This window comes from Trematosphaeria pertusa (assembly GCF_010094035.1).
Source record: "Trematosphaeria pertusa strain CBS 122368 unplaced genomic scaffold BU26scaffold_24, whole genome shotgun sequence".
In the NCBI taxonomy this organism is placed as follows: Eukaryota; Fungi; Ascomycota; class Dothideomycetes; order Pleosporales; family Trematosphaeriaceae; genus Trematosphaeria; species Trematosphaeria pertusa.
The window spans coordinates 450,440-462,510 of NW_022987235.1; the positions used below are offsets into that span (position 1 = coordinate 450,440).

The window sequence follows — 12,071 nt, forward strand, 5'->3', positions numbered from 1 at the left end:
TATAATATACTATAAAAAATATATATATAAATTTTTATAGAAAAATATTAAGGTTTTACTTAGTTATTTAAGAAAAACTTATAGATTCTTATTAATTTTTCTTACTAAGAAATTATAGAAGGTTTAATAATATAAAAAGTTTAATAATAAAGTATATTATACTAACTATAAACTATAAACTTAAAAAAACTAATTTTAAAAGTAGATTTAACTATTTATTCTTAAGTTATTTAAAGAATATTAAAAAAGTACTAAAAAGTTATAATACTAATAAAACTATAACTAGTAAGTTTTTTTAAAATTTTATTTTATAATATTAAATTTTATACTATATAAAACTTATATTCTAAGTTTTATTAGTATAGCTCTATTAGTTATAGAGTTAGGGGGGGTAAGATTTTCTAGAAACTGTGCGCCAGGTGGGGACGTGCGCCAGGTGGGGAAACCCAGTAAAGCGTTGTTAAAGGCGGTCGTATGGGACGATAAAATCGCGCGCCAGCTTGCTTAAATTTAGCTTAATTTAGCCATTAGTATGCTCTAAAGCCTTCTAAATACGCTCCTCCACGTCGTCGTACGCGCCATATCTGCCTGCCATTACGTTGTGTGGAAAAATCGCGTGTCAAATATGGTGAGGGGATGAAATTTGGCGTTGAGCTGGTCTTTGGCGTTGAGCTGTCCAGGGCCAAGGGGTGGAACCCCTTGGCGCGTTGGGCAAGTACACCACCAATATACACCCAATGGAGGCTGCCCTAGAGTCGTTAAAATCGCTGAAGCTTGGAGAGAAGCCTAATTACACTCAGACTACGGTCCGGAAACCGTGCACCAGGTGGTGACCCACGGTAGTGGAATGCACCAAAATTAAGCAAGATCGACTCGAGAAGCCAAGGTACGACAATTACAGATTCGAGATTTTCCGCAGAGCAGCGATGGGAACATATCCTGAGCAATTCTTTGTTGTCCTGCATGCAGGACTCCGATTCGATGCCCTTAAGTATTGCCAATCCCAGCCATTGCGATAGAAGTATTCGAATATCCTGTTGCCTTTCGGCCCTCTAGCTCACACATATCTCGCACTTTTTTCTTCTTCAATTCTCCGCCAGCCTTCATAGACTCATGGAGTAGGAGGTCGTACACAAGCACAGGATTAGCAGATTAGAGTGCGCTAGAAGCAGTGCCTTACGTACCGTTAAGAACACACGTACACCGCACTGATTACATATGAATCTTTGCTGCTGTCGCTCTTGCGGTTAGCACCGCCTTTTCTTGTCATGCCCATTGTCGCAGTCGACGGGAGGTTGGAGAGCAAAAGGAGCTCTAGAGGCATTCTGCGTGGCGGTAAACAGTGAAACAGATGATGTGAATGTATAACCCGGTCATCTCTGCTGCGTTTTGCCAAATGACGACGCCGCGATAGAAGCGCAGCGCGTTGCCGTTTTGGGCCTGCGCTATGTCAGCAGCTTAGTCACCAACACCAGCCAAGGCGGCCCCACTAGCAGGTGCCGTTGCAACTATCCTCCACAGCACGGGCTGTTCCTCTTCCCCTTCCCAATATCATCGAATAAAGCTCCCCATTTTGCGCTATCAAGCGTGAGACATTACTCGCTCAGTTGCGCGACCTCTACCTCTCTCCCTGAACGCCGGACTTGCCTCGACACCTGCGGCCTCACCCCCTCTAACCTGGCAGCTGCCCACACGCTGCTAGTATGTCGTGGAAGCTGACTAAGAGTACGCTATTGCTTGTGCAAGCCTGGAGATTCCTCAACTAATTGTTGGCAGAGCTCAAGGACACGCATCTGGCACCGTTCGCTGACACTTTTACTCGCTCGTCTGCATCTACAACTGTTGGAGGCTCTCCTCAGCTCAAGCCGAGCATCTCGGGCTCGATTTTGAATGACCTAAAGGGCCCGAATAGCATAGGTACGATGGGCATGTAGTCTACTGTGACCTGGCCTAAACGCTAACCAGCTATTTCTAGCCGCATCAGAAGAAAACGTCAACCCGCCCCAACCTTCGACCAAGCCCGGCATTCTTATCGTCACCCTCCACGAGGGCAGGGGCTTTTCACTACCACCGGGTTCAGAAAAGCTCTTTAACGTCCCACGATATGGTAGCTCACATTCGACTGGTGGCGACTACAACTCCTCGAACCGACCAGAGTCGCGGGGACAGATAGCAGGCTCCTACGCTTCAGGACGGCCACATTCCTCAACCAACGCAATCAACAACGCCCCCACAGTCAACGGCCGCCGTTACTCGTCAAAATACTTGCCTTACGCCCTCCTCGACTTCGATAAGCAGCAAGTCTTTATCAATGCCGTCTCAGGCACCCCGGAAAACCCGGTCTGGGCTGGCAACAATACGCAGTACAAATTCGATGTCTCGAGAGCGACGGACCTCTTCTTGTCGCTTTACATTCGCAACCTAACTGCAGCTCCGAAAGTTGGTCGCAGCGAGGACATCTTTATTGGTACAGTTACTGTCAAGCCTAGGTTTGAGGAAGTGAGGGCTTATAATGACGCCGGGAAAAATAAGAACAAAGGCGGAGAGCAGGAGGACTCCTTCGGCCAGCCTGGTACTGAGTGGCTTGACATCAGCTACGGAACCGGCAAGATTGGAGTAGGCGTAGAGTTTGTGGAGGCCCGACAGCAGTCGTTGTCGATTGACGATTTTGAGTTGCTTAAAGTTGTCGGTAGAGGTAGCTATGGCAAGGTCTTGCAAGTTCGGTAAGTGCTATGTCGCGAGAATTACCGCTGATTTACTAACCTTAACCAGGAAGCGCGACACCGGTCGTATCTACGCTCTCAAGACGATCCGCAAGGCTAATATCATCTCACGCTCCGAAGTCGCCCATACCCTAGCTGAGCGCTCAGTATTGGCGCAGATTAACAACCCCTTTATTGTGCCCCTCAAGTTCTCGTTTCAGTCACCAGAGAAGCTCTATTTCGTCCTCGCGTTTGTAAACGGCGGGGAGCTTTTCTACCACCTGAAAAAGGAGCAGACTTTTAGTGTGAATAGAGCCAGGTTCTACACTGCAGAACTGCTCTGCGCACTAGAATGCCTGCACGGATTTAATGTCATATACCGCGACCTGAAGCCCGAAAACATATTGCTCGATTACACTGGGCACATTGCGCTCTGCGACTTTGGCTTATGCAAGCTCAACATGGGCGAGGGCGAAAGGACAAACAGTAGGCTTCACTTCTTCAGTACATATTTAGTAACTTTGAGCTAACGTTTGCCTAGCTTTCTGCGGTACTCCAGAGTATCTTGCTCCAGAGCTTCTCCTCAACGGCGGCTACGACAAGACAGTTGACTGGTGGACCCTTGGCGTGCTCCTATATGAGATGTTAACCGGACTTCCTCCCTACTACGATGAGAATACCAACGAAATGTACCGCAAAATTCTCCACGAGCCGCTACACTTCCACCTAGTCCCACCAGCTGCGCGCGATCTTTTAGCACGTCTACTTGATCGCGATCCCAAGCGGAGACTGGGTGTCAATGAGGCTGCCGAGATTAAGGCGCACTACTTCTTCCACGGCATCGACTGGCGAAAGCTGCTGGATCGCAAGTATGAGCCGAGCTTCAAGCCTAACGTGACGGACGCCCGCGACACGGCAAACTTCGACGACGAGTTCACATCAGAGCCCCCGACCGACTCTTATGTCGCCGGCCCGATGCTCTCACAGACCATGCAGCAACAGTTTGCAGGCTGGAGCTACAACCGCCCAGTCGCCGGTTTAGGGGATGCAGGCGGCAGCGTCACGGACCCAAGCTTTGAAGAGTCGGTGCAATAGACTTGCACAGGAACAGGAGTGCGGCTTTACTAGTGTTGGCCTTAGGAGTGGATGATCTAGTTCTAGATTGCACAAGGGATGGGCTCTATCGGCAAATAGAGAAGCTGTCGCAATACTCGCAGCACGTGGCGAGGCATATGGTTGAAGATGTTGGTATGAAGAGCGTTAGCTGCCCCCATCCGTCTTGCGAGATGCACGGCTGTGAGAGGGACGAGCTACGTGAGCACTTTAGCAGTGTACATCACATTCCACTCACCCTACCATAGTCAATATAGCGAATTTCCCCGATGCATTAGCCGCTGAAGCACAGGCGCATGATTGGAGGCTCGTGTCCACGCTTTGGCGCCACCCTTGATTGGTTCGAGCCTGGTTCAATGCACAGACCACGGTTAACTTCAACCACCTTCCCAACCACCCGTTCGAGTCCCTCTTTTCACGAGTACTGCCACCGCCTCTGTCACCACTTAGCATATCACGTTCACCGCCTCACTTCACCATCACTGCTCGCGCAAACTCTCCTTCACCACAAGGCGAAATGACGCCAGCTACCGCTTCTCCCGTCATCCTCCATCTTCCCCCCCACCCCTCCGACTTCCACCTTCACGCCATCCAACACTACATACTCCGCCACGATGGTCGGCTGGCAGAGCTCACCCTTCTGGGCCCATATCGACATCTTCAACTTGCTAGGCATTAATCCCCACACCACCGATTTGACGTGGGAGATTGTAGATGCTCGCCCGCGACAGATTGTCAAGAAGTTGTGTCCGAACGACCCTGCTGTTATGCTTCCGGATGGGGTGTCCGTCGCGCTGATCAACGCCTTCCGCACTGAACTCTTCAACATGCTCTACCCTTCTGCTCAGCATGGCAAAGAACTCGGCGTAGGCGACGCGACTTCCCATTCCCGGAACAAGCTCGCCAAGGCTCTGGATGAGATTAACGGCGCGAAGCTCAACGGATATCGTCGGACATGGGACGCTGAGAATGGCGTACCTGGCAATTGGCTTGGTGCAGACATTAGTGACGGTGACGGCCTGGCGGGCTCTTCGGCTGCTCTGCTACCGCAGGGTTCCTCTACTGCAGCACAAACTGTGCAGGGTGAGCCTACGGGTACAGAGGACAATCCGATTCCGCTCGACGAAGCGGGCACTCACGACGACCCGATCAACCTTGACGGCGACAGCACTCCAGAGCCCGTCTCTATCGACAACGCCCAGGCTCTCGTCCTGCCAATGCACCAGCGAGACAAGTTCATGCAACTTACGAAGTTGGGGGCTACTCCAATGCATTTCAGATACGCCATCGCGCCTTCCCGACTTCGGGCGATGGCGAAGAGAAACACGAACAACAACAAGGCCGCAATAGTGGTTGGCGTTGTGAGGCGCCCGGACTGGAACGCGGCGCAGACCTTCCCTGAATATATATGCATAGCCTTGCTCGAAGGCGGCAACTCGTTGCGCATCAGAGTGAAGCGTTGCAGTATTGAAGGCGAGGAGCTCCCGAAGTGGCCTGGCGGAGGCTCGGTCTACATCTCGCTCGAGGAGATTGAGCAATACGGCTATCTCTTTAGGCCATTCTACGACTTCGACAGAGAGCGGCTTCGCAGGTATCTGATGGCGATGGAGGAGCAGGACAAGATGCCCAATGTTAGAGACAAGGCGGTAGTTTTGCGCGGCGGCTGAAGGAGTGACTTTGCAGGCGGGAAGCGAATACGGGTGTATGCACGGTTCTCGGCAGGAGTGGTCTCTGTAGGGTCAATAACCGGGAACTGTCTCTGGGGCTTTTAGAGTCTGATGGATCGAGGTACCGTACGACGCAAGCAGCTGGAACCAGGGTGGATGATACACTGTTTTGGATTGGAACAAATTTGGTTTAGCCGTTCATAGGGCCTCAATCCACCCAAACAACGGGCTAGACATTATCGAATATCATCCAGATCTGCTGCAATCTATGGGTGCTCAATATTGTGAGGCAATTAAGGTCATGGGTTGAATCTTGGTTCGTCGGCTGAGAGCTATACAAGCATGGTGTTGAGTTTTGATATTATTGGTTCGGTTAATCAGGCGGATCTATCGGAGCCGAGGATTACCTGACTAAACCTTAGATTAATTGTTAACTCAGCCGTACCTAGAACCTATTACCACCCTTCTGCTCGCTGCTAATAACTCTAAAATAATGCCGTAGAAGCTTATAAATATGCTCTTATAATATCTAACGTACTCTACTATCGAAAGCCCTACACTATCGAACTCCCCACGATTTCTTAGCAAGAAAAATTAACGAAAATTAACTTATTTTTCTTAAATAACTAAGCGAAAATTTAATATTTTTATATAAAAATTTATATATATATTCTCTATACTATATTATACCTTAGAGTAAAGTTATACTAAGATATATTACTTAATTAAAAAGCTATACGTATTTAACTAACTTTTAAAAAAAAACCTAGTTATCTTCTAGTAAATACTATTATATCTCTATAATAATCTATAAAACTTATAGAATATAAAATTTATAATATAATAAAGATTTCTAGAAAACTTCTATAAATTAAGCTCTTCTAGGTATAGTATAATAAGAAATAGAAGTTTAAAAATATCTTTTTAAAGTTTTTTTTTCTAACTATATATAGATATTAATAATCTAGCTATATAAAGCTATATATTATAAGCTTATATATATTATAAGATTTCTAGATATTTAGAAGTAATAATTTTAAGATAGTTTAAGTATAGTTCTATCTTTTTCTACTATACTATAAAAAGATTTTACTTTTAAATAACTACTTAAAGCTAGTATATTATTAGTTAATAAGCTTTATATAGTTTAAGTATACTATAATTTATAAAATAATAAGTTTATATAGCTAGATTAACTAATATATATATAGTTAGAAGAGTAAACTCTAAAAAAGAAATTCTTCTAACTTCTATCTCTTATTATGCTATACCTAGAAGAGCTAGATTTATAAAACTTTTTTAGAAATCTTTATTACGTTAACGTATTTTATAAGTAAGCTAGTTATATAAGTAAGCTAGTTACTTTTACTAAGCCTCTACTAATAATTATCTTAACTACTATAAGTCTATCTACTAATACTAAGTTATCTTCTTAAGAAGCTAGAATATAGCTTATAATTTAAGCTATCTAGACTAGCTAAATTTAAAGTAAGTAACGTGCTATAGTAATCTACTATATTCTTTTATTATTATTATAAACGTAACGTACTAGAATAATACTATAACGTAAAAAGATATCTAATTTAGTAAAACTTATAAAGAATAAGAAGTAGGTAATAGTTAACTATATACTTAATCTAGATACGTAAGAATTTACCTTTTAGCTTACTACTATTTAAGATATAGCTAATATACTACTTACTAAGTAGAGTAGAAAGATTATAGATAAGAACTAGCTAAATAACTTTATTATACGCTATTCTAAGCTTAAAACGTAGCTTAATTATAAGTATAACTATTAGAGAGTAAAGTAAGAAGATTCTATAATTATTTAGACGTAGTTTAACCTAGTAGATAATATAAAGATAAAGTATAGTATTACTAATAAAAATATATATAATTTTAATAAATCTAGCTTTATAATAAAAATAATATTATCTTAGATAGTAGTTACTAGCTCTAAGAGATAATCGCGACTAAAGAGTCTTTAACTAGATAATTACGAGTAGATTTTAGTAATTATAATAGTAAGAGTAGTAGATAATATATAGATTCTACTATTTCTTATTATTATAAATAAGAACTACTTCTTAGCGTAGTATAAAGATAGCTAGCTACTACGTAACTAGATTATAGCTATCTCTAAAAGTAGCTAGATAATAAATAAAGTTAGTATTGTATAGTTAAAGTACTTTAACGCGTATACTAAGAGTCGCGTTATAGATATATATTATCTACTAATTTTAGATAGCTATAAAAGCTATAGCTCTATTAAATTCTAGTAGTACTATAAAAAGAATAAAATTATAGTTTTTTATATACTAGTATAATTATTATATCTTTTATAGCTACTTAATATTAGCTACTTTTTACTATTAAAAGTAGTATATAGCTACTAAGTTAAGATTTTAATATATAGCTATATTAACTATATTATAAAAACTAAGTTTCTACTTATATTTTATATAGCTTTTTATACGTTAATTATAAATAATAATATTAGAATAGAATTTAGAAACGCTAGCTTAGTTTTATTTAATCTAGATTTAGTAGTATTAAAGCTTAAAGTTTAATTACGTATACTAATACTTTCTACTAATAATACTACTATCTAGAAGTATAAAATACGTAGTAATTCTACTAAATTAAAGTTATAATTAACTCTAATTTAAAAAAAAATTATATAGTATCTTAATTTATTACTAACTTATATTATTAAGTTACTTAATTAGCTTAAAAAAAGTAATAAGCTAATAGTATATTAGCTAGTACTTATAGAGTCTAAAGTTACCTAGCTTTAAGTAGCTAATATATAGAAAAAAAAGTATAATTTATATAAAAGAAAGTAGATTTAGAAAGAAGATACTTTTATAATTAAAGCTAGCTTATAGCTAGTTACTTAAAGAAAGACTATAAATTAGAATAAGAATAAGAAGTAGCGCGAAAAGGTAGTAGTATATAATAGCTAGCTAGCTTAGTAATACTATAGATACTATAGTAAGCTAGAGTATAATACGTAAACGTACTAGATAGTTAAAAATAATATAGATAAGTTAGATAGCTTATCTAGATTTATCTTAAGTAGCTTAGAGTTAGAGAAATCTAAATAAAATAGTAGCTTTTTAGTAGAGACTTAGTATTTTTAGAGAGTTTAATAATATAGAGAGTTTAATAATAAAGTACGTTAACGTACTTTATTATTAAACCGCCTATATTATCGAACCGCCCACGATTTCTTAGCAAGAAAAATTAATAAGAAATTTATAAGTTTTTCTTAAATAACTATACAAAAACTTAATATCTTTCTATAAAAATTAATATATATATTCTCTATAGTATATTACACCTTATAGAAAAGTTACACTAAGATATATTACGTAATTAAAAAGCTATACATATTTAACTAACTTTTAAGAAAAAATCTACTTTACTTCTAGTAAGTAGTATTATATCTCTATAATAATATATAAAACTTATAGTATATAGTATCTATAACGTAATAAAGGTTTCTAGAAAATTTCTATAGGGCTAGCTCTTCTAGGTATAGCGTAATAAGAGATAGAAGTTAGAAAAATATCTTCTTAGAGCTTTCTTCTTCTAACTATATATATATTATTAATCTAGCTCTATAAACTTATTATTTTATATATTATAGTTAGTTTTAACTATATACAGCTTATTAGCTAATAATATACTAGCTCTAAGTAGTTATTTAAAAGTAAAGCCTATTTAGTAGTATAGTATAAAAAGATAGAAAGAGACTAAAACTATCTTAAAATTATTACTTCTAAATATCTAGCAGGCTTATAGTATATATAATCTTATAATATATAACTTTATATAGCTAGATTATTTATATATATCTATAGTTAGAGAAGAAAACTCTAGAAACATTTTTTTAAACTTCTACCTCTTATTACGCTATACCTAGAAGAGCTAGCTCTATAGAAGTTTTCTAGAAACCTTTATTATATTATAGAGACTATATACTATAAGTTTTATATATTATTATAGAGATATAATACTACTTACTAGAAGTAAAGTAGAGTTTTTCTTAAAAGTTAGTTATATACGTATAGCTTTTTAATTACGTACTATATCTTAGTGCAACTTTTCTATAAGGTGTAATATACTATAGAGAATATATATATAAATTTTTATAGAAAAATATTAAGATTTCGCTTAGTTATTTAAGAAAAACGAGTTAATTTTCGTTGATTTTCGTTGCCAAGAAATCGTGGGCGGTTCGATAATATAGGCGGTTCGATAATAAAGTACGTTATAGCTTTTTAATTATATAATATATCTTAGTATAACTTTAGTATAAGGTATAATATACTATAAAGAATATATATCTAAATTTTTATAGAAAAGTATTAAGGTTTTACTTAGTTATTTAAGAAAAACCTATTAATTTTTATTAATTTTTCTTACTAAGAAATTATAGAGTATTTAGTAATATAGAGTATTTAGTAGTAAAGTATATTATATTAAAAAACTAAATTTATCTAGAAGATTCTCTACTTTTAAGTATATTCTAGTTTCTAGAGTAGATTAGCTAGATTCTATAATAGTTTAACTTAGCTTTAACTTAGTATTTTAGCCTAACTTAGCTTCGTCTAAGTTATATAACTCTATCTAGTATCTTAGTATAGATACTCTATATATAGAAAGCTCTTAAAGTATTCTTTTACTTCTTATCTTTAGATAGCTAAATTTAACCTAACCTACTCTACTTATTACTTTTATTCTTATAGCTTATAGAGACTATAGTACCTATAATTAACTTATCTAGCTAGGTATTCTAGAGCTTAACGTATAGTAGTAAAGACCGCGAAGCTAGTTTTTATAGATTCTATAGATTAGCTCTTATTAGTAAACTACGCTCTAATTTACTAGATTTATTTAATCTTATTACGTAAGTCTAATTTATTCTATAACTTTACGTAACCTTACGTAACTGCTATAATAGTTTAGTTTAGAGATTTACCTTAGGTTATATAATCTTAGGTTACGTAATTCTATTACGTAACCTAATCTAGCGCCTTAGCACTTAGCACCTCTATATATAGAGCCTCTTAGAGCCTTTTCTTAACTTCTTACCTTTAGATAGCTAAATTTAACCTAACCTACTCTACTAGCACCTCTTATTCTTATAGCTTGTAGAGACAGCGCTATCTATAGCTAACTTACCTAGCTAGGTGTTCTAGAGGCGCTTATAGTAGTAGAGACTACAAACCTAGCCCTTATATTATCTAAAGGTTAATACCTCTTTAACTAGAGATAGCAGTATAATATCTAGCTAAACTAAGTAGCCTTATTAAGAAGCGTTTACTAATAGCTATATTAAGGATTAGAGCTACAAGAGCCTAGTCGCTTACTCTAAGAATCTATTAATATACTAATTAATTACTTACCCCTAGCGCTATATAAGACTACTAGTAGATCTAGTTAGTAGTAGAAAGATACTAGTACTAAGCTAAAGAAAGCTATTAAGAGCTCTGTATACAGAAGGACTTCTATAGAACTTCTACGTATAGAAACCTTCTCTCTCTCTTTACAAATTACAAAAAACTAATAATTCTCTACTCCGCTAGTAGAGCTAATAATCTCTCTACGCTGCTAGCAGAGCTAATAACCTGCTGCCTTGCTAGTAGCTAATACTCCTCTTATTTTAAAAGCTAACAATTCTCTACACCGCCTGCAGAGCCGACAACTAGCTGCCCTGCTAGCAGTAAAATACCTCCTCTCTTTGCTTCTTTCTTAATTAAAAAGCTAAACAAATCTAAACACTATAGAAGAACCCTCGCGAAGCTAATCTAGAGGCAGGACCTTAGCTCTATAATACTTCTTTACCCTAACAGTTCTTAAATCTAGAGTAGCGAACCTGCTAGCAGAATATACTAATTAATATTTCTATTATAAAAACTCTGTTTAGTAATACAACGTAATAACTAATAAGAATTAGAATAATAACTTTAACTAGAAGCTTACAAGGCTCTACTAGAGCTTAGTAATACTAGAGCTATTATTAGCCTTAGGTTTATTTACACTCTCTACCTTTACTAAAGAGCTTTAAGAGCTCTTTCTAGAAACGCTAGCTAAAATTATTAATAAAATAGTTAGCTAATTATATATACAACAAGTATATAAATAATAAATCTACATATACTACTAGATTACCGCTAACGCTTTTGCTAAGAGTAATAACGTATACGCGAAAAATCTAATATAGGCTACTATTCTAGCTAAAAAAAACGCTAAAATCTAGTAACTACGAGCGCGATTAACTTGCTCTAGAGACTAAATACTACCTACTACGTTAGTTTAACGCGCGACGTGTTTTTCTATAACACTAATTATACGCAATTTAAGCGCGCTACTACTAGAGAATTTAATCTTAGGTTCTTACCTCTCTATATACTAGCTAGCTATACCTCTAGCGTTATAAGCGTAGAAGAGCTAATTAACGCGCTCTACTAAGTTTCTAGATCTACTATTACTATTAGATAGTAAGAGCGTTACCTTTAAGTAGTAGAGAGATAGCTTATATAATAAACTTTAAGTAAACTAGAATTAGTATACTAGA

At 37.4% G+C, this 12,071-nt stretch overlaps 2 protein-coding genes across 2 annotated transcripts; both read left to right on the forward strand.

Annotated features, from left to right (window-relative positions):
• Positions 1 to 1,703: 1,703 nt before the first annotated feature.
• BU26DRAFT_440788 (Pkinase-domain-containing protein) lies at positions 1,704 to 3,797 on the forward strand (the record flags this gene model as incomplete). The annotated part of the gene is made up of 5 exons (XM_033824418.1): positions 1,704 to 1,725; positions 1,777 to 1,917; positions 1,988 to 2,723; positions 2,773 to 3,188; positions 3,244 to 3,797. The coding sequence occupies 5 exons, from the start codon at positions 1,704 to 1,706 to the stop codon at positions 3,795 to 3,797; spliced, it is 1,869 nt and encodes a 622-aa protein (XP_033676443.1).
• A 423-nt stretch (positions 3,798 to 4,220) lies between these two features.
• BU26DRAFT_525265 (uncharacterized protein) lies at positions 4,221 to 5,711 on the forward strand. Its single transcript, XM_033830467.1, has one exon. The coding sequence runs from the start codon at positions 4,430 to 4,432 to the stop codon at positions 5,480 to 5,482; it is 1,053 nt and encodes a 350-aa protein (XP_033676444.1). The 5' UTR covers positions 4,221 to 4,429; the 3' UTR covers positions 5,483 to 5,711.
• Positions 5,712 to 12,071: the final 6,360 nt, after the last annotated feature.

What these genes read in the sequence shown, in the direction of transcription:
- BU26DRAFT_525265 (XM_033830467.1), top strand. Translation starts at nt 4,430, where the DNA reads ATGGTCGGCTGGCAGAGCTCACCCTTCTGGGCCCATATCGACATCTTC.